The following is a 21679-nucleotide window of genomic DNA, read 5'->3' as shown; positions in this document are numbered from 1 at the left end:
GAAAGGGAGGGCACTTTCTACGTGGCAGCGCTATGCCTCCCACTGTGTAGCGCTGCAACCTTCGTTAAGTATTTCCACCCCACTCCCACCCCACTGAGTAAGTGGAGCGCGATATAGGGGGCAGTAACCCAAATATAGATCGCAGGACGGGACTTCCGCGCCTGGTGCAGGAACTCCTGCCTCGCAGCTCTTACCGCCCCCAAATGGGATGGTATGCAATTTTGTGGCCCAAGACTCTACACCATAGGTGTGCGCTCACCAAGGCCCTATATAATTGCAATAAGACTTCTTTACTCTAAAAAAAAAGGAAAAAATAGAAATACTTGCATTTATATAGCGCCTTACAAGACCACCGGACATCCCAAAGCACTTTATAGCCAATGAAGTACTTTTTGAAGCACTGTTGTAATATAGGAAACGTGGCAGTCAATTTGCGTAAAACAAACTCCCACAAGTAGCATTGTTGATTGAGGGATAAATATTAGCCAAGTCACAAGGGATAACTCCCTTTGAACTTCTTTGAAATAGTGCCATGTGATCTTTTGCATCCATCTAAGAGAGCATCCGAAAGACAGTACCTTTGACTGTACTGGAGTGTCAGCATAGATTTTTGTGCCCAAGTCTCTGGAATGGGACTTGAACACACAACCTTCTGACCCAGATGCAAGGGTGCTACCAACTGAGCCATTGTCTGACAGTGGCTATATGCCAATCCTTTAGAAATAAAGGCTAGCGTACCATTTGCTTTCCTAATTGCTTGCTCTACCTGCATGTTAATTTTCAATGATTCATGTACGACGACAGCCAGGTTCCTCTGAACATCAACATTTCCCAATCTCTCAATTTTTTAAAATTCTGTTTTTCTATTTTGCCTACCAAAGTGGATAACTTCACATTTCTCCACATCATATTCCATCTGCCCACTCACTTTACCTGTCTATATCCCTTTGCAGCCTCTCTGCATCCTCCTCACAATTTACTTTCCCACCTAGCTTTGTATCATCAGCAAACTTGGATACATTACTTGGTCCCCTCATCTAAATCATTGATATAGATTGTGAATAGCTAAGGTCTGAGCACTGATCCTTGCAGTACCCCATTAGTTACAGCCTGCCAACCCGAAAATGACCTGTTTATTCCTACTCTCTGTTTTCTGTCGGTTAACCAATCCTCAATCCATGCTAATGTATTACACCAATACCATAAGTCCTAATTTTGTGTAATAACCTCTTGCGTAGCACCTTATCGAATGCGTTTTGAAAATCCAAATATACTACTTACACTTGTTCTCCATTATCTACCCTGTTAGTTACAACCTCAAAAAATTCTCAGATTTGTCAAACATGATTTCACTTTCATAAATCTGTACTCTATATTGACTTCAGTGTAGAATAAAATTGGGTGGGGTGTAAAAGCAGCATTGCACTTGATCCCGTAAGTTTGCCGACAGACGGGTTAGGTTAAAATTGCCGCATGTTGTTTGGTGCAGACCAATACTGTGGGAAGAAAAAACTCCTTAAATTATTTCAATGAATGTGGCATTCAATTGTCAAATAATTAAAACAATGAAACCAAACCTTTATATCACTGGTGATGCTATCTTGCTTTTAACATTCCACAATGAATATTACCAATGCTTGCTCATTGTCAGAGAGACTAAAAGTAATAAGTTTTAAACCTTTGTAGAAGTAGCTGTTGTAAAGACTCTGCAGAGTATTTGCAGCAACTGATGTCTAAGTTGGTGCCTCTAATAGTTTTTGCTATTGACTCTACTTTTACAGAAGTAGGCCATTCTGCTCAACTTGTCCATGCCGATGTTTATGCTCCACAGGAGCCTCCTCCCACTCTAATTACCTATTCCCTAGGTGTCTGCCTTGACTCAGATAGAAATCTCACCCCTAAGTGAGAAGGTTTGTGGGACCTTGCGCACAAATTGGCTGCCATGTTTTTCTACATTACGACAGTGACCACACTTTAAAAATAATTTATTGGCTGTAAAGCACTTTGGAACGTCCTGAGCTTATAAAAGGTGCTATGTTCACTCATTCGTTATGACAGGTGACAAATTAGAACTACAATACCCTTCAATACATCTCCATATTTAGCAATTAAAAAGCGCAGTAAGCACAACACACTGGGATTTACCACAGTCTATCATTATTGAATTGCAGTAGGAAGTCCAATGTAAAATCTTGTCAGTTTACAGTGGCTCCACATCCACAGTGTAGTAGTATAGTATTAGGCAGTCCCTCGTATTGAGGATGACCTGCTTCCACACCAAAAAGGGATGAGTTCACAGGTGTTTCAATGAGGGACCTGACATTCTAGGTCCCGAACTACAGATTGAAGGGTGGAAGATGCCTGTGCGTGGATTCTTTTAACGTGGGGTGGCCATTGCACACCAGCCACCACATGGGCTTGACAGAGCTAGGTCTTGATCCAGTGGCAAGGGTTAACCAAGACTACTGGAGACCAAGCTCTGCTGCACGGACCTCGTGCGCACGCATGCTCCTACTATCCATAGATCGCAGTGTGGGCTGGCCCGTGCTGCCCCTGGGCCCTCACCTCTCCTGGGCCCCGAACCCTCCCCTCTCCTGGGCCCCGATCATGATGCTCCTGGGCCCCGATCTCTTACTGCTCCTCCGCTCTGGTCAAAAATGGAGCAGTCAGTAACAGGTCATCAATTAGTCTCCTCTTATCTTAGAGATATCAAATATCGACACACTGTTATTTGAAATATCAAAATACTAAACTCCAGCCTAGTTGAAGGGTTATTAACACCAGCAGAAACAAACGCCAACTGACAGAATGAACACAATTCAGTAGAGATGTGAATAACAGCAGAATCCAACCCCTGCAGTCACTTGTGTACTTGCTGGTATGTCAGCAGGGCGGATGACTGAGTGAATCCTTTCCCACACACTGAGCAGGTGAATGGTCTCCCCCCAGTGTGAACTCGCTGGTGTTTCAGCAGTTGTTTGGCACATCCACATGCCAAATTGGCAGAAAACACTTTTTTTTTTACAAATATATTTAGGTAAATAACCCACTTTCTTTCTGGCAGTAGTTTGTTGCAACATATTAAATGGGAGCCATAACTCAACAACTTCTGTTTTTGTTTGACAAAACACAGTACACATTTGCTGTGTAGCCAGAATACTTCAAATGCCATCAGATGCTGCAACTTGAGTTCCATTCGTAAGTGGTCCACTGGCACCCATAGAAGTGTACCTCAAAGTATTGCTTCGAACTACTAACTGTTTATACATAGCCATTATATTCAGTACCATTATTTTGCTATAGATTATATTCTTCCTGTGAATACATTATAATTGTAATCTCTAAGTGAGGGTGTCATCACACATCCCAAAATGGAGCATTTGACATTTAGGTGATCCACAATATTCATCACCAGAAAAATACCCTTACATTTAGCAATTATGGATTAAACAACAACTTATATGCTCAGGAGGACAGAATTAGAGGAGCGCAGACATCTTGGGGAGTTGTGGGGTTGCAGGAGATTACAGAGAGATAGGGAGGGGCGAGGCCATGAACGGATAAAGGTAACATTACTATATGTCTTCAAACAAAAACTAGCAGGTCGCCAATGCCATTGCTCATAATGCTTTATTTTGATAGAGGTAGAACTAGTGAGATGATTCATCTGGCAGAATTCCCACCAGTTCCACTTCTCTTGTGCCCACTGCTGCCCTCAGAACCTGATCTTATTAATTGGGGCCTGGTTTTGTTTTAGAGTTGACTTCCTTAAAACACTTGGGGAGCTAACTTTGTATGTACAGTCGTATTTGACCCCTTCAGAGAAATGCAGTATACCTTCGCACATCTTGCTCCATCCAGGGTTGTCTGCAGTAGAGACCCCCTTGACTGAGGTCCTAAGCACAGCTATGGGTTCTCTCAGGAATGTACCACCTGGTGCTAAAGAGATGTTGATCTGCTGAGACTGAGTTTCTTTTGTCAGGTTCACAATGCTGAAGAATTGTCTGGATGTAGAGTTCCAATTACCTCATTACAGCCATGTAGTCTTCTCACACACAAATTACAGGAAGTGTTGAGGGAGTTCCCAGCAATAAGGGCATGGCAGGAGTAGGCATGGATGAGGGAACAGTCTCTCAGGGACAGTCAATATCCATTCACCTAACTGCACACTCAAATGACTCATGAAGATCCAGAAAGACGGTAGGCCAAGGCAGCCATTACAATATCAGACTTTGAGCTGAGATTTAAGTTGAATTAAGGGGCCTAATGCCAGCTTGAGGCTGCCTGTCTTTCTGGTCGACTGCATTCAGGAAAAGGCAGTCTACCTGCAGTCCAACCAGCAGTCCTTCGAGCCAGCTGCAGGCCCCCACCAAAAAAGATAATTTAAAAAATATTCTAGCTGGAGTGTACCTCCCGGCAATTCAAATCAAAGGCCAAGGCCTGCAACTGCTCATCCCACCCCTCACCCCCACTCCCCAGTTGCACCTTAGACCCCCATCCAATCATAGACTCCATCCCACTCCCGGCTGCCCTCCACTCCTGGTCCACCCTCCCAATCCACCCCCTCTCCCGGTCGCCCCACTCCTGATCGGTCCTTCTTTCCTGGTCGCCTTATCTCCCTCCTCTCCCGATCACCCTCCTTTCCTGATCAGGTACAAGGATCAGGTGGGCATCAATCTCTGCGCCCAGTTTTTACCCCACAATCTGATTGTGTCATTCTTACAAATTGGCACAACGTGAACTTTAAAGACAAGAAACAAAATACTGCAAATGTTAGAAATCTAAAACAAAACCCCCAAAAACTGGTAGCACACAGCATCAATGAAGAGAAATGTTCTGAAGAAAGGTATAAACCTGAGACATAACTGTTGCTTCTATCCAGGCATTGTTCTCTTTCTTGTTACAAATTGAATTTTTTCTGGATTGCAGATTATGATTAGTCAAAGATTTAATTAACAAATGAATTAAATATTTTTACATGGAACTAGTATGACTGAAATTACTGAATAACACGAAAATGTAAATAACTAAATACTCCACAGAACATTATGACTCTATTCCTCATCTTACTTTAGAAATCCTAACTGAATTGCAATGTCAAGATTAAATAATAGACTAAGGAGGCAAAATTGCCTCCCGCACCCCTTTTTTATGGTTTTTACCACCGCGGTGGTTGAGGTCGCATCTTGAGCGAAATTCTGCTCTTTGGATTTTTTTCACTCGGATCCGGAAGTCGCTCTTAATGGGGGTGGTGACAACACTAGAAGGCAGAAGTTGGGGTGGTGAGTACCCCAGAGGAGCGGAAGTTGGGGGGTGCAGAGTGACCGTCGCAATGACATCATCACGGCGGTGCATCACCATGGCTCTCCCCTTCACTTAACTTCGATCCACTGGTCCACCAGGGAGGGTTTCGGCTGGGCCAATGGCCTGGCATCCAAGTGGGGGTGCCAGGCTGCCTATTGGCGGTCCGACCGAACCCGGGGGCATAATTGTCGGCCCGACATGGCAGTCGGCCAACAAAAAAAACCATGGAGGCAGCAACACTAGGTCCTCCCCTTTAAGGGGAGCTGTGCCACCATTACACTCCGCAGCATGGCCACCGCTTTCCAGTGTTAAGAGGCCTTAAGGAAAGGGGCAATTTCGGCCCCTAAGTTTTTCCCTCTATTATCTTCAGAATCAGGAAAGAACTGCACTGTTTATCTTGCAACTATAAACTATGTTGCTACTTTTATGACTGGTCTCCCAAGAGGGGAAGTAAATTAGGAGAGGACCATGACAATGACCTAGAAATTAAACAGTCTCCTATGCCTTCAATATGGTGGCAGGAAGCACTGAACCAGAAGTGCACCGCCACCATATTAGTAAAGGCCAAAAAATCAGCGTGCAGTGCCCATGCCTGAAACAAGTGTTAGACTCTTTGCAAATGCAATCAATGGGCCGAACTCCTGTTTGAGGCCCCCACTGCAAGATTGGTATGCTCTGAGATAATCACACCAACTGTACTCCAGAAAACCAGGTATACTTAAAGGAATTTCCTGTTAGGCCACAATCAACAAGGTAAAGTTTTAAAGTTTACACAAAAATGGGCGCATTCGAATTTCTAGGACAATATGTTGTCTGATGGGTTGGTTTTGTCAGATTGATTCATACTTTTTGTTGTTCTCGCTCTCCGCATGTATTTAACACTTTATGTTACTTGCTTTCTTAGGAAGCTGGAGAAATGGTTCGCTCCTTTGTTGGTGGTCTGGAATTAATTGTTAATTTGCTAAAATCTGACAACATAGAGGTTCTGGCCAGTGTTTGTGCAGCTTTAGCCAAAATAGCCATGGATGAAGAAAACTTAGCAGTTATAACGGATCATGGAGTTGTTCCAATGTTGTCAAGTTTAACATACACGGTAAGTAACCTTGGTTATTAAAAGAGGTACATAGTATTATATGTTATTTACAGCACAGATTCAGGCCATTCGGCCCAACAGATCCATGCTGGTGTTTATGCTCCAAAAAGGCCTCCTCCCAACCTTCTTTATCCAACCCCATCAATGTATCCTTATATTCCTTTCTCCCGCATGTGTTTATCTAGCTTCCCCTTAAATGCATCTATGCTAGTCACATCAACTACTCTTTGTGGTAGTGAGTACCACATTCTAACCACTCTCTCCTAAACTAAGAAGTTTCTCCTAAATTCCCTATTGGATTTATTAGTGATTATCTTATATTTATGGCCCTTAGTTCTAGTCTCCTCCAGAAGTGGAAACATCTTCTTTACATTTACTCTATCAAACCCCTTTCATAACCTTGAAGACCTCTATCATGTCACCCCTCATCTTTTTTCTAGAGAAAAGAACCACAGCCTGTTCAATCTTTCCTGATAGGTGTAGGTCCATGTACGATTTATTATGCTAATTATTAAATATTAAAACTAGTGATTAGAATGTGAAATCCTCTGTCAAGCCTGTTGTTTAAGCAGAGTCCATTGGTTAGATAACTGCTTGAAAAGGTGAATATTAAAAGGAGATGGAAAGAGAGCAAGAGGGATTAGACTAGATGGCTCATATGGAGAAAAATGCCAGCACGGACTTGATGGGCTATTAGCCGGTTTGTGAGCTGTAGTATCTACTTTCAGTTTATTCTGAATCACAGTTTGAAATTTCAGTGGATTAGTATTTATTGTTTTCTAAGTTCCTGTTTCAAAATATGTCTGTGAATATCTAAAATCATTTTGGGAAATGGGTAAACAATATATATCTTAACACTTTTGTAGAACAGGTTAAGGCCAATCAGTCCCACAAGCCAGTTGCATTTTGCTTGATCTCAACTGCACCTACCCACCTTGCCATACTGCTGATTAACTTCTCTCTGCAGAAACACACGTAAGCTGATTTATATTTATGTACCGTCGCAGTAGTATGTGCGATCTTGCAGAGTTGGCAGTAACCCCAACATAAACTTTCAAAATTCTCTAAAGCTGAAGATTGGGATGACCAGTTTTTCACTGGTGGTACTGATACTAATATATAAAATCAGCTATAGTTGCTTCTTGAACACATTTATATTATTTACTTCAATGACTTTCCTTACTAACTTGTTTCACAGGATTTTTTAAGAAAGGCTTTGCCTAACTTGTCATCTTAATTGCAACTTTCCAACCTTTAACTTGAATTTATGTTGATTGCCCACGTCTCTGTCACCTGCTCCAATACCCCCTTGAAAGAAAAAAAACAATTTGTGCATAGTAATGAGATTAATGAACAGATTACTTACTTATTCAAACTGTTCAGACACGTACAAAAGCAAAATACTGCTGATGCTGGAAATCTGAAATATTAGCAGAAAATACTGGAAATACTCAGCAGATCAGGCAGCATCAGTGGAGAGAGAAACAAAATGAATGTTTCAGGTTAATAACCTTTCCTCAGTACTGGAAAATGTTAGAGATGTAACAGATTTTAAGCAAGTACAGAGGCAGGGGATGGGGAAGAAAGAATAAAAGGAAAGATCTGTGATATGGTGGAGGGCAGGAGAGATTAAATATCAAAAGGGATGATGGTGCAAGGCAAAAGGGGATGGTTCTGGGACAAGTAAAGAAACAAAAGATGGGTCTAGAGGAGGTGTAAATAGTAATAGCAGAATCATTACCAACAGCTACTGTCCAAAAAAATTGAAGCAGTGGTTATGATCTGAAATTGTTGAATGCAATGTTGAGTCTGGAAGGTTGTAAATTGCCTATTCGAAAGATGAGGTGCGGTTCCTCGAGTTCCATTGAGCTTCATTAGAAGAGTATAGGAGGCCAACGGCAGAGCTTCATTCGAAGAGAGGTGAGAGTGGGAGTGGGCGGAGAATTAAAATGACAGGTGACCAGAAGCTCAGGGTCATGCTTTGAATAAATGGAGGTGTTCCGCAAAGTGGTCACCCAATCTGCATTTCGTCTCCCCAATGTAGAGGAAACCGCATCGTGAGCAGCGAGTACAGTATGCTAAATTGAAATAAGTACAAGTAAATCGCTGTTTCACCTGAAAGGAGTGTTTGTGCCCTGGATGGTAGGAAGAGAAGAGGTACAAGGGCAGGTGTTGTATCTCCTGCACTTGCATGGCAAGGTGCCATGGGATGAGGAGTTGGTGTTGGAGGTGATTGAAAAATGGACCAGAGTGTCACAGAGGGAACCATTCCTGAGAGGAAGATGTGTTTGGTGATGGCATCATGCTGGAGGTGGCGTAAATGGCCGAGGATGATCCATTGAATGTGGAGGCTGGTGGGATGGAAGGTGAAAACATGGGGAACCCTATTGTGGTTCTGGGAGGAAGAGGAAAAATTGAGCAAAAGTGCGGGAAATGGAATGGACACGGTCAAGGGACAAATCAACTACAGTGGTGGGGAATGCTCGGTTGAGGAAAACATGTCGGAAGAACTGATATGGAAGGTGGCATCGTTGGAACATGTGCGACGGAGATGGAGAAACTAGGAGGATGGAATAGAGTCCTTACAGGAAGCGTTATGGGAGGAAATGTAGTTAAGGTAGCTGTGCATGTTAGTGGGCTTTTAACAGAGATTATTGTCGGGAACGGTAGCATAGTGGAAATGTTACTGGACTAGTAATCCAAGAGGCCTGGACTAATGATCCAGAGATAAAAACAGAAAATGCTGGCAATGTCAGCAGGTCAGGTAGCATCTGTGCAGAGAAAAACGGAGTTAACCTTTCAGGTAGATGACCCTTCGTCAGAACTGGCACATGTTCAAGAAGAACATTCTTAATGAGCACTGAAAGGGGGAGGGGAAGAAAGAACAAAAGAGAAGGTCTGTGATATGGTGGAAGGCAGGAGAGATTAGAGACAAAAGGGATATGGGCCGAATTGAAATGGTAATGGCAGAAGTTGGAAAAAGGTTAATCCAGATTGGGTGTGAATGGCAGAATAATGACCAACTGCCATTAGAGACAAAGAGAAAAAAAAACATAAAATCGGGGTGGGGGAAAGGGAGCCAAAAATGATCCAGAGACGTGGGTTCAAATCCCACCACGGCAAGTGGGGAATTTAAATTCAGTTAATTAAATACATTTGGAATGAATAAATAATATCAGTAATGGTGACCACAGGCTAGGTTTTACACTTTTGTGCAGATCGCCCAAAAATGGGCGTTATTTCCAGTGTGGGCAGTAAAAATGGGTTTTCAGATCGCCGGCTTCTCGCCCATTCTCAAAGCACCGAGTCTCCATTTTTGATAATGGGCGTTGCCGCGAGCGATATGAAATGTGCGGTAGCATTAAATCTCTGACCTGCTGCTGTAAAGTGTCGCTGTCCTTAACAATGGCATGGCACCGCTTGATTCCCACGATTCAGGGGGTCAAGGGTCATCATGACGTGCAGAAGAGGAGAAAGAGAGAGAGGGAGCTGAGAGGGACTGAACGCGTGTGTGACTACGGTGTGTGCTTGTTTGGCTGTTGTGGGAGGCACGAGGGAGATTCACCAGCTGCAAAACGCCTACTAAGCACCAAGAACATAGTTGGCACCGAGTTTTTGTCCAACAAATAAGATACAACATGGAAGGGATGGTGGAGGCCCTGGAGCTGGTAGCCAGGAACACTGGTTGCAGAGGGCTCCCAGTGGTCCCAGAGCATGGCACTGCACCTCAAGGTGCTGCACCCCCATTGCCAATGACACACGAGAGCCAGGAGCAACATCTTGCTTCTGGCTCGGAACACGTTCCCACCTCGGGACCGTCCTCTTCCGTATCCGTCCAAGCAGCAGTTCGGCCGTCACTCCCCCATCCCCCCCCCAATGAAGCATCGCTTGAGGAGCTCCTCGGCCAGACGGCTTGGAGTCAGAAGGGGAAGGGGAAAGGAGTACAGGTGAGGAAGAGAAGCGGGGGTGGGGGGGGCGGGTGGGGAAGGATTGTTTTTTACAGAAATACTGATGACCTCGGTTTAAAAATGTTTTATTTAACAAAACCTTGTTGCGCATTGGCTCAGATAGCTGCACCATTACACACTGGTGATTTCTTAATATCAAAGGTAAAATTACACTTAACTTCAATCAACTTAAACTGTCACCAAGGTGATGCCCACCATTGATGTATGAGCTGCACACCCACCAGTGTGTTAGCCTTGTAAATAACACCAACGTTCTTTCAGTTAAGCACTCATTGATGAGCTCCTGATGTAAGGCTCTTGTAGTTATCATGCCACTACGGGCACTTTCATATGGTCTACAGGGGGGTGGGGGCATGGCTTCAGCGCCAGCCTGATTGTCTGGGCTGATGTCAGCGTCCGCCTCCTCATCCTCCTCTTCCTCTCTGTGGTGACGTGGACTGTAGACTCTTCAGGTAATTCTTGTCCCCTCCTGATAGTCAAGTTATGCAGCATAGAGCACACCAGCACGAATTGAGCTACCTGCTCAGGGTGGTATTGGAGGTTGCCTCCTGAATGGTCTAGGCATCTAAAGCTCTGCTTAAGCACTCCAATGGTTTTCTCCACGATATTGTGAGTGGCTCTGTGGCTCTTGTTGTATCGCCTCTCGGCTTCGGTGTAGGTGTTACGCAGGGGGTCATCAGCCAGGTGGCGAGGCCATATCCTTTGTCACCAAGCATCCAGCATTGACCTTGTGGCTGATTGTTAAACAAGTCAGATACAGTGCTCTTACGCAGGATGTGAGCATCATGGATGCTGCCCGGAATTTAGCATTCACTGCCATTATAATTTGCTGGTGGTCGATAACGAGTTGGACATTCAGGGAGGGGAATTCCTTGCGGTTCCTGAAAACCTCAGCATCCTGAAAAGGTGCCTGCATCGCAATGTGCGTACAGTCTATTGCTCCCTGCACCTTGGGGAAGTTAGCAATTCTGGAGAATCTTAGAGCCCTCTCAGTCTGTGCCTCGCTTGCCACCGGAAAGCTGATCAAGTCCCTCCTGTATGCATACAGGGCTTCAGTGACCTGTCTAATGCAGTGACCAGTGTGGCATGCTGAGACAGACTGCAAATGTCGCCAGCTGAGGCCTGAAAAGAACCCGACGCGTAGAATGACAGTGCCACGGTAACTTTGACCTCGATGGACAGTGCAGTACTGATGGTGCTGGCAGGCTGCAGATCTCCCCTTATGAGCTGGCATCTTCAGTGATAACTGTTAAGTATGGAACCACTCCACAAGACTGAGTACTGTGAGCTAAAACTGATGTGACCTTAGTCTCTAACGCAACTCCAGAGTGCCTAAGCAGCATGGCAAACAACATTTATACTCCCTTGCACGAGGTGTGCAGGTGACCCTTGGGCGTCCAACAGTTGCGCCCTCTGGCGGAAAGTCTTACACAATTACAATGTTTACATACATAACAATAACCTCTTTGTGGAAGCGCAGTCTCCGAAGGCAGGTGATGTCGGGCAAGTCGAGGTAAGACTGCTTGTCCCTGTACTTGCGGGGGTTGTAACATCTGGTCCTCCTCATCAGTCTAGCACGTCTTACATTGGGCACATAATGCTATGGAGCATATCTTCGGCCATCTCGAGTCTGCAGCATGTAATTGGTCATCAAGAGAGGGTGAGAAAGGACAGGCACCATTGCAATAGCTCTCTGTTTTCCACCGATTGATCACAAACAAGGAATGCCCTGATGAAGACACCTATTAAATTCCAATCATTCACTATGGTAAAGATATTTGTACAGATGTTCAGATCACCTCCAAAGACATCCAGAGTATATCCGAACTCCGCTGAGATTGAAGCAGAGCAGCCTTTTAAAGGATGCGACATGTAATGTAGAACATGGCATCCATAACACTGTGATTAGTTCCGGTTAGTTCCACTTTTTCCAGGCGTTTTTTGGGGCGCGCGATATTGTGGGTGATGTGTGCGAGGTGGTGAAAGTGGCGTTGGGCGATCTCAAGGCCGTTAATTTCAGCAAATGTGATCTTTACCATAAAAAAAAGTGGGCGGGCGGTATTATTGAATCTCGGCATTAATTCCATGCGGAAGCTAACGCTGGGCGATATTATGGGCATTGATTCTGATAATTCTGCCCCAAAAAAGTGGGCGGGCAGTATTATTTTTTCCCGGTGTTACGCACATGGGGAAAGTAATGCTCGGCGATAAGTTTCCGAAAAATGCCCGTCAGTTTCCATTTTGTGGCTAAATGGACGATATATGGGCGTTATACTTTATTTCAGCAGTAAACTGAACGTTAAGTGGGCGTTAAGCATGCAAAAGAAGTGGAAAATCTAGACCCATGAAACCCATCTGGTTCACTGATGCCCTTTAGTGAGGGAAATCTGCTGTCCTTACCTTGTCTATGTGACTCCAGATCCATAGCAATGTGGTTGACTCTTAATTGCCCTCTGAAATGGCCTAGCAAACCACTACAAAAAACAATAATAAACAAAATTGGACGGACCACTCGGCATTGTCTATGGACACAATAATGGCACACCCATCCCAGTCGACCATGCAAAGTCCTCCTCATGAACATCTGGGGACTTGTGCCAAAATTGGGAGAGCTGTCCCACAAACTAGTCAAGCAACAGCCTGACATCGTCATTCTCACAGAATCATATCTTTCATCCAATGTCCCAGACTTCTCCATCACCATCCCTGGGTATGTCATGTTCCACTGGCTGGACAGACCCACCAGAGGTGGCGGCACAATAGTATACAGTTGGGAGGGTGTGGCTCTGAGAGTCCTCAACATTGACTCCGGACCCCCATGAAGACTCATGGCTTCAGGTCAAGCATGGGCAAGGAAACCTCGTGCTGATTACCACCTATCGCTCTCCCTCAGCTGATGAATCAGTACCCCTCCATGTTCAACATCACTTGGAAGAAGCACTGAGAGTAGCAAGGCGACAGAATGTACTCTGGGTGGGGGACTCATAACTGCCAGACTGGGCCTGCGGCAAGTGGTGAGAAAACCATCACAAGGGAAAACTTACTTGTTCTCATCCTCACCAATCTATATGTCGCAGATGCATTTGTCCATGACCGCATTGGTAGCAGTGACCACCACACAGTCATTGTGGAGATGAAGTCCCGTCTTCACACTGAGGACACTCTCCATCGTGATATGTGGCACTACTACAGTGCTATATGGGATAGATATAGGATAGATTCAGAATAGATCTAGCAGCTCAAAACTGGGCATCCATGAGGCACCGTGGGCCATCAGCAGCAGGAGAATTGTATTCCACCACAATCTGTAACCCCATGCCCCGACATATCCCTCATTCTACCTTTACCATCAAGCCAGGGGACCAACCCTGGTTCAATGAGGTGTGTAGAAGAGCAAGCCAGTAACAGCACCAGGTGTACCTAAAAATGAGGTGCCAACCTGAGGAAGCACAGGACTACATGCATACTGAAAAGCGGAAGCAGCATGCCACAATCAATGGATCAGATCTGTAAGTGATTTTGCCCTTGGTGGTTTCGAATCACCCTCCCTTACAACTGTCCTAGACACCGGAATTATAGTGGTGAATAGAAATACACGGTTACAGCTAGATCTTTCGGTCTCAGCCATCACAATGTTTTTATTCAACTTAAAGCACACACCTGCACCCGGTAAAAACACACCCTGGTGGTGTAAAACAAACATAGTACAACACACAACCCTGGCCCATCTGAACAGGCCCCGAACACGAAGTACCCACGACTAAAACACCCCTGCTTGGATTCAAAAGTACACTTCAGAAATCTATCCAACAGAATTGTGCATATGCTTACGATCCTTGCAAAAACCTCCCCACTAAAACCCCTAACGCTTGGTTGGGACTTACGACTCCCTTTCACACTATGCGGTGATCTTAAAGATGGGTGGGCTTGAATAAATGCTCATCAATTACCCCTCTGGCTTACTCACTGCTTCTCCCAATGAGGCATATCTTCTGGTTCTGTACCAATCTGTGGTATTCAAGTCCTGTCTCAAGGTCAGCCTCCCAGTTGAAGTAGTAACGCTCTCTTTGCTCATGGATGGTGATTCTTCTCTCCATCCCAGATGGAGTGCTCAGTCCTTGTGCGTTGAACAAAGAGAGTAAGCGTTGAAGAGGAGAGAGTGATGGCTGCAAATTGCCATTCTGATACCTGCAGTAATGCTTTTTCTCACGCCAAAAGTTCAACTGTCCTTTCGCCTGAGGCAGTACAACTGAAAGAGCAAAATCAATGTCCTCAGCCTGCTCCTTTGTCACTCGGGCTGTACCCTCTATAAGGCTCCGATGAGTCTGTGTGGTCGCATTGCTTCCTTTTGTGTCATGAGCACCAACCAATCTTAGAAACATAAAAACATAGAAAATAGGTGCAGGAGCAGGCCATTTGGCCCTTCGAGCCTGCACCGCCATTCAACGAGTTCATGGCTGAACATGCAACTTCAGTATCCCATTCCTGCTTTCTCGCCATACCCCTTGATTCCCCTAGTAGTAAGGACTACATCGAATTCCTTTTTGAATATATTTAGTGAATTGGCCTCAACAACTTTCTGTGGTAGAGAATTCCACAGGTTCACCACTCTCTGGGTCAAGAAGTTTCTCCTCATCTCGGTCCTAAATGGCTTACCCCTTATTCTTAGACTGTGACCCCTGGTTCTGGACTTCCCCAACATTGGGAACATTCTTCCTGCATCTAACCTGTCTAAACCCGTCAGAATTTTAAATGTTTCTATGAGATCCCCTCTCATTCTTTTGAACTCCAGTGAATACAAGCCCAGTTGATCCAGTCTTTCTTGATATGTCAATCCCGCCATCCCGGGAATCAGTCTGGTGAACCTTCGCTGCACTCCCTCAATAGCAAGAACGTCCTTCCTCAAGTTAGGAGACCAAAACTGTACACAATACTCCAGGTGTGGCCTCACCAAGGCCCTGTACAACTGTAGTAACACCTCCACTGCCCCTGTACTCAAATCCCCTCGCTACGAAGGCCAACATGCCATTTGCTTTCTTAACCACCTGCTGTACCTGCATGCCAACCTTCAATGACTGATGTACCATGACAACCAGGTCTCGTTGCACCTCCCCTTTTCCTAATCTGTCACCATTCAGATAATAGTCTCTCTCTCTGTTTTTATCACCAAAGTGGATAACCTCACATTTATCCACATTATACTTCATCTGCCATGCATTTGCCCACTCACCTAACCTATCCAAGTCACTCTGCAGCCTCATAGCATTCTCCTTGCAGCTCACACTGCCACCCAACTTAGTGTCATCCGCAAATTTGGAGATACTACATTTAATCCCCTCGTCTAAATCATTAATGTACAATGTAAACAGCTGGGGCCGCAGCACATAAGAACATAAGAACATAAGAATTAAGAACAGGAGTAGGCCATCTAGCCCCTCGAGCCTGCTCCGCCATTCCACAAGATCATGGCTGATCTGGCCGTGGACTCAGCTCCACTTACCCGCCCGCTCCCCGTAACCCTTAATTCCCTTATTGGTTAAAAATCTATCTATCTGTGATTTGAATACATTCAATGAGCTAGCCTCAACTGCTTCCTTGGGCAGAGAATTCCACAGATTCATAACCATCTGGGAGAAGAAATTCCTTCTCAACTCGGTTTTAAATTGGCTCCCCTGTATTTTGAGGCTGTGTCCCCTAGTTCTAGTCTCCCCTACCAGTGGAAACAACCTCTCTGCCTCTATCTTGTCGATCCCTTTCATTATTTTAAATGTTTCTATAAGATCACCCCTCATCCTTCTGAACTCCAACGAGTAAAGACCCAGTCTACTCAATCTATCATCATAAGGTAACCCCCTCATCTCCGGAATCAGCCGAGTGAATCGTCTCTGTACCCCCTCCAAAGCCAGTATATCATTCCTTAAGTAAGGTGACTAAAACTGCACGCAGTACTCCAGGTGCGGCCTCACCAATACCCTATACAGTTGCAGTAGGACTTCCCTGCTTTTGTACTCCATCCCTCTCGCAATGAAGGCCAACATTCCATTCGCCTTCCTGATTACCTGCTGCACCTGCAAACTAACTTTTTGGGATTCATGCACAAGGACCCCCAGCTCCCTCTGCACCTCAGCATGTTGTTATTTCTCCCCATTCAAATAATATTCCCTTTTACTGTTTTTTTCCCAAGGTGGATAACCTCACACTTTCCGACATTGTATTCCATCTGCCAAACCTTAGCCCATTCGCTTAACCTATCCAAATCTCTTTGCAGCCTCTCTGTGTCCTCTACACAACCCGCTTTCCCACTAATCTTTATGTCATCTGCAAATTTTGTTACACTACACTCTGTCCCCTCTTCCAGGTCATCTATGTATATTGTAAACAGTTGTGGTCCCAGCACCGATCCCTGTGGCACACCACTAACCACCGATTTCCAACCCGAAAAGGACCCATTTATCCCGACTCTCTGCTTTCTGTTCGCCAGCCATTCTCTATCCATGCTAATACATTTCCTCTGACTCCGTGTACCTCTATCTTCTGCAGTAACCTTTTGTGTGGCACCTTATCGAATGCCTTTTGGAAATCTAAATACACCACATCCATCGGTACACCTCTATCCACCATGCTCGTTATATCTTCAAAGAATTCCAGTAAATTAGTTAAACATGATTTCCCCTTCATGAATCCATGCTGCGTCTGCGTGATTGCACTATTCCTATCTAGATGTCCCGCTATTTCTACCTTAATGATAGTTTCAAGCATTTTCCCCACTACAGATGTTAAACTAACCGGCCTATAGTTACCTGCCTTTTGTCTGCGCCCTTTTTTAAACAGAGCACAGAACCTTGCGGTACCCCACTAGTCACTGCCTGCCATTCTGAAAAGTACCCATTAACTCCTACTCTTTGATTCCTGTCTGTCAACCAGTTCTCAATCCATATCAGCACACTACCCCCAATCCCATGTGCTTTAACTTTGCACATTAATCTCTTGTGTGGGACCTTGTCGAAAGCCTTCTGAAAGTCCAAATACACCACATCAACTGGTCCACTAGACTGGAAACATCCTCAAAAAATTCCAGATTTGTCAAGCATGATTTCCCTTTCACAAATCCATGCTGACTTGGATCTATCATGTCACCTCTTTCCAAATGTGCTGCTATGACATCCTTAATAATTGATTCCATCATTTTACCCACTACTGATGTCAGGCTGACCGGTCTGTAATTCCCTGTTTTCTCTCTCCCTCCTTTTTTAAAAAGTGGGGTTACATTGGCTACCCTCCACTAGGAACTGATCCAGAGTCTGTGGAATGTTGGAAAATGACTGTCAATGCATCCGCTATTTCCAAGGCCACCTCCTTAAGTACTCTGGGATGCAGACCATCAGGCCCTGGGGATTTATCGGCCTTCAATCCCATCAATTTCCCCAACACAATTTCCCGACTAACAAGGATTTCCCTCAGTTCCTCCTTCTGACTAGACCCTCTGACCCCTTTTATAGCCGAAAGGTTGTTTGTGTCCTCCTTAGTGAATACCGAACCAAAGTACTTGTTCAATTGGTCTGCCATTTCTTTGTTCCCCGTTATGACTTCCCCTGATTCTGACTGCGTTTGTCTTTACTAACCTTTTTTTCTTTACATATCTATAGAAGCTTTTGCAGTCCGTCTTAATGTTTCCTGCAAGCTTCCTCTCGTACTCTATTTTCCCTGCCCTAATCAAACCCTTTGTCCTCCTCTGCTGAGTTCTAAATTTCTCCCAGTCCCCGGGTTCGCTGCTATTTCTGGCCAATTTGTATGCCACTTCCTTGGCTTTAATTCTATCCCTCATTTCCCTTGATAACCACGGTTGAGCCACCTTCCCTTTTTTATTTTTACGCCAGACAGGGATGTACAATTGTTGTAGTTCATCCATGCGGTCTCTAAATGTCTGCCATTGCCCATCCACAGTCAACCCCTTAAGTATCATTCGCCAATCTATCCTAGCCAATTCACGCCTCATCCCTTCAAAGTTACCCTTCTTTAAGTTCTGGACCATGGTCTCTGAATTAACTGTTTCATTCTCCATCCTAATGTAGAATTCCACCATATTATGGTCACTCTTCCCCAAGGGGCCTTACACAACGAGATTGCTAATTAATCCTCTCTCATTACACAATACCCAGTCTAAGTTGGCCTCCCCCCTAGTTAGTTCCTCGACATATTGGTCTCGAAAACCATCCCTTATGCACTCCAGGAAATCCTCCTTCACCGTATTGCTTCCAGTTTGGTTAGCCCAATCTATATGCATATTAAAGTCACCCATGATAATAGCTTTATTGCATGCACCCCTAATTTCCTGTTTGATGCCCTCCCCAACATCACTACTACTATTTGGAGGTCTGTACACAACTCCCACTAACGTTTTTTGCCTTTTGGTGTTCTGCAGCTCTACCCATATAGATTCCACATCATCCAAGCTAATGTCCTTCCTAACTATTGCATTAATCTCCTCTTTAACCAGCAATGCTACCCCCACCTCCTTTTCCTTTTATTCTATCCTTCCTGCATGTTGAATACCCTTGGATGTTGATTTCCCAGCCCTGATCATCCTGGAGCCACGTCTCTGTAATTCCAATCACATCATATCTGTTAACATCTATTTGCACAGTTAATTCATCCACCTTATAACGGATACTCCTTGCATTAAGACACAAAGCCTTCAGGCTTGTTTTTTTAACAACCTTTGTCCTTTTAGAATTATGATGTAGTGTGGCCCTTTTTGTTTCTTGCCTTTGTTTACTCGGCCTTCCACTATTGCTTTTTACCTTTCTACCATCTGTTTCTGACTCCATATTACTTCACCCTGTCTCGCTGCATAGATTCCCATCCCCATGCCATATTAGTTTAAACACTCCCGAACTGCATTTGCAAATGTTACCCCTAGCACATCAGTTCCAGTCCTGCCCAAGTGCAGACCGTCCCTTTTGTACAGGTCCCACTTCCCCCAGAACTGGTTCCAATGTCCCAGGAATTTGAATCCCTCCCTCTTGCACCACTGCTCAAGCCACGTATTTATTCCAACTATCCTGCTCCCTCTACTCTGATTAGCACGTGGCACTGGTAGCAATCCAGAGATTACTACCTTTGTGGTCCTACTTTTTAATTTAACTCCTAGCTCCCTAAATTCAGCTTGTAGGACCTCTTCCCACTTCTTACCTATTTCGTTGGTACCGATATGTACCACGACAACTGGCTGTTCACCCTCCCTCTCCAGAATGCTCTGCAGCCACTCCGAGACATCCTTGACCCTTGCACCAGGGAGGCAACATACCATCCTGGAGTCTCGGTTGCGGCCGCAGAAACTCCTATCTATTCCCCTTACAATAGATTCCCCTATCACAATCACTCTCCCACTCTTTTTCCTGCCCTTCTGTGCAGCAGAGCCACCCATGGTGCCATGAACCTGGCTGCTGGTGCCTTCCCCTGGTACGTCATCTCCCCCAACAGTATCCAAACGGTATATCTGTTTTGGAGGGAGATGACCGCAGGGGACTCCTGCACTACCGTCCTGCTCTTGCCTTGTCTCTTGGTCACCCATTCACTATCGGTCCTAACCCTTACCTGCGGTGTGACCAACTCACTAAATGTGCTATCCACGACATTCTCACCATTGCGCATGCTCCAGAGTGAGTTCATCCGCAGCTCCAGTGCCGTCATGCGGTCTGCCAGGAGCTGCAGCTGGACACACTTCCTGCACACATAGTGTCCCTGACTTCCCACATAGCACAGGAGGAGCATGACATGGGTCCGAGCTTTCCTGCCATGACTTAACCCTTAAATTAATTTACTTACTAAAATTTACTTAAACACCAAACAGCTACTTAGTAGTTCGCTGCCAATTAAACCAATCTAAAAGTCAGTCTAAAAGAGTTATGCTTACCAGACAAATAGCCAACCACTTACCAGCTTGGCTGTGACGTCACCCCTTGATTTCGCACCCCTCTATCTTTGTCTGCAGCTGGTTGGGCTGGTCTCTGGGCCTCCGTCTCCTACTCTTGCACTCCTTATCAGCTGCTTTAGTGTCAGCACTCATAGGAAAAACAAGACAAAACAAAACAGCACCTGCCACCCCCACTTGCCTGAACTCACCCACTTACCAAACTCACGAATGCCACTCTTGTTGATCTCTCACTGATTGCAAGTCAAAGGGCCCTGTCCATTAACCATCTATTCCTGCCCACCTGGTGTGTATTCCTGTGGGACATGTTTGGACCTGTCCCATGTCAGCTGTCTGCCCTTCTGCAGTAACAGCCAAGTTCCAAAACTTAAAAGTCCAAAAGTATGTTTTCGCCGAATTCTTACAGATCAAAGTTCTGTAGTCCTGCATATCCAATTGTGAGTAGTGTTGGACAATTAAACAACTGACAAGAGGAGGAGGCTCCATGAACATCCCCATCCTCAATGATGGCGGAGCCCAGCATGCAAAACACAAGGCTGAAGCATTTGCAACCATCTTCAGCCAGAAGTGCCAAGTGGATGATCCATATCGGCCTCCTCCTGAGGTCCCCACCATCACAGAAGCCAGTCTTCAGCCAATGCAGTTCATTCCATGTAATATCAAGAAGCAGCTGAACATACTGCATCCAGCCAATGCAATGGGCCCCGTCAACATCCCGGCTGTCGTGCTGAAGATTTGTGCTCCAGAACTAGCCACACCTCTGTCCAAGCTGTTGCAGTACTGCTACAGCACTGGCTTCTACCTGACAATGTGGAAAACTGCCCAGGTATGTCCTATCCACAAAAAGCAGGACAAATCCAATCCGGCCACTTACCGCCCCATCAGTCTACTCTCAATCATCAGTAAAGTAATAGAGAGTGTCGTCTACAGTGCTATCAAGCGACACTGCTCACCTATGCCCAGTTTGGGCTCCGCCAGAACCACTCAGCTCTAGACCTCATTACAGCCTTGATCCAAACATGGACAAAAGAGCTGAATTCAAGGGGTTAGGTGAAAGTAACTGCCCTCGACATCAAGGCAGCATTTGACCAAGTATGGCATCAAGGAGCCCTAGTAAAACTGAAGTCAATGGGAATCAGGGGGAAAAATCTCCACTGGCTGGAATCATACCTAGCACAAAGGAAGATGATTGTGGTTGTTGGAGATCAATCATCCCAGTCCCGGGACATCGCTGCAGGAGTTCCTCAGGGCAGTGTCCTAGGCCCAAACATCTTGAACTGCTTCATCAATAGCCTTCCTTCCATCATAAAGTCAGAAGTGGGGATGTTCGTTGATGATTGCACAGTGTTCAGTTCCATTCGCAACTCCTCAGAAAATGAA

General features: G+C 45.1%; 1 protein-coding gene across 5 annotated transcripts in view; it reads left to right on the top strand.

Moving 5' to 3' along the window:
* Positions 1-21679, top strand: part of odad2 (outer dynein arm docking complex subunit 2) — a 671461-nt gene that overhangs the window by 521756 nt on the left and 128026 nt on the right. For all 5 annotated transcript variants that reach the window (XM_070881478.1, XM_070881480.1, XM_070881476.1 and 2 more), the window contains one exon: positions 6209-6397. In XM_070881478.1, the coding sequence (XP_070737579.1) occupies positions 6209-6397 (189 nt within the window). The remainder of the gene's footprint in view (positions 1-6208; positions 6398-21679) is intronic.

The sequence above is a fragment of the Pristiophorus japonicus genome, chromosome 5 (genome assembly GCF_044704955.1).
Source record: "Pristiophorus japonicus isolate sPriJap1 chromosome 5, sPriJap1.hap1, whole genome shotgun sequence".
Taxonomy (NCBI): Eukaryota; Metazoa; Chordata; class Chondrichthyes; family Pristiophoridae; genus Pristiophorus; species Pristiophorus japonicus.
Note: the sequence above shows the minus strand (reverse complement) of the source record. Positions and strands in the feature narration are given on the sequence as shown.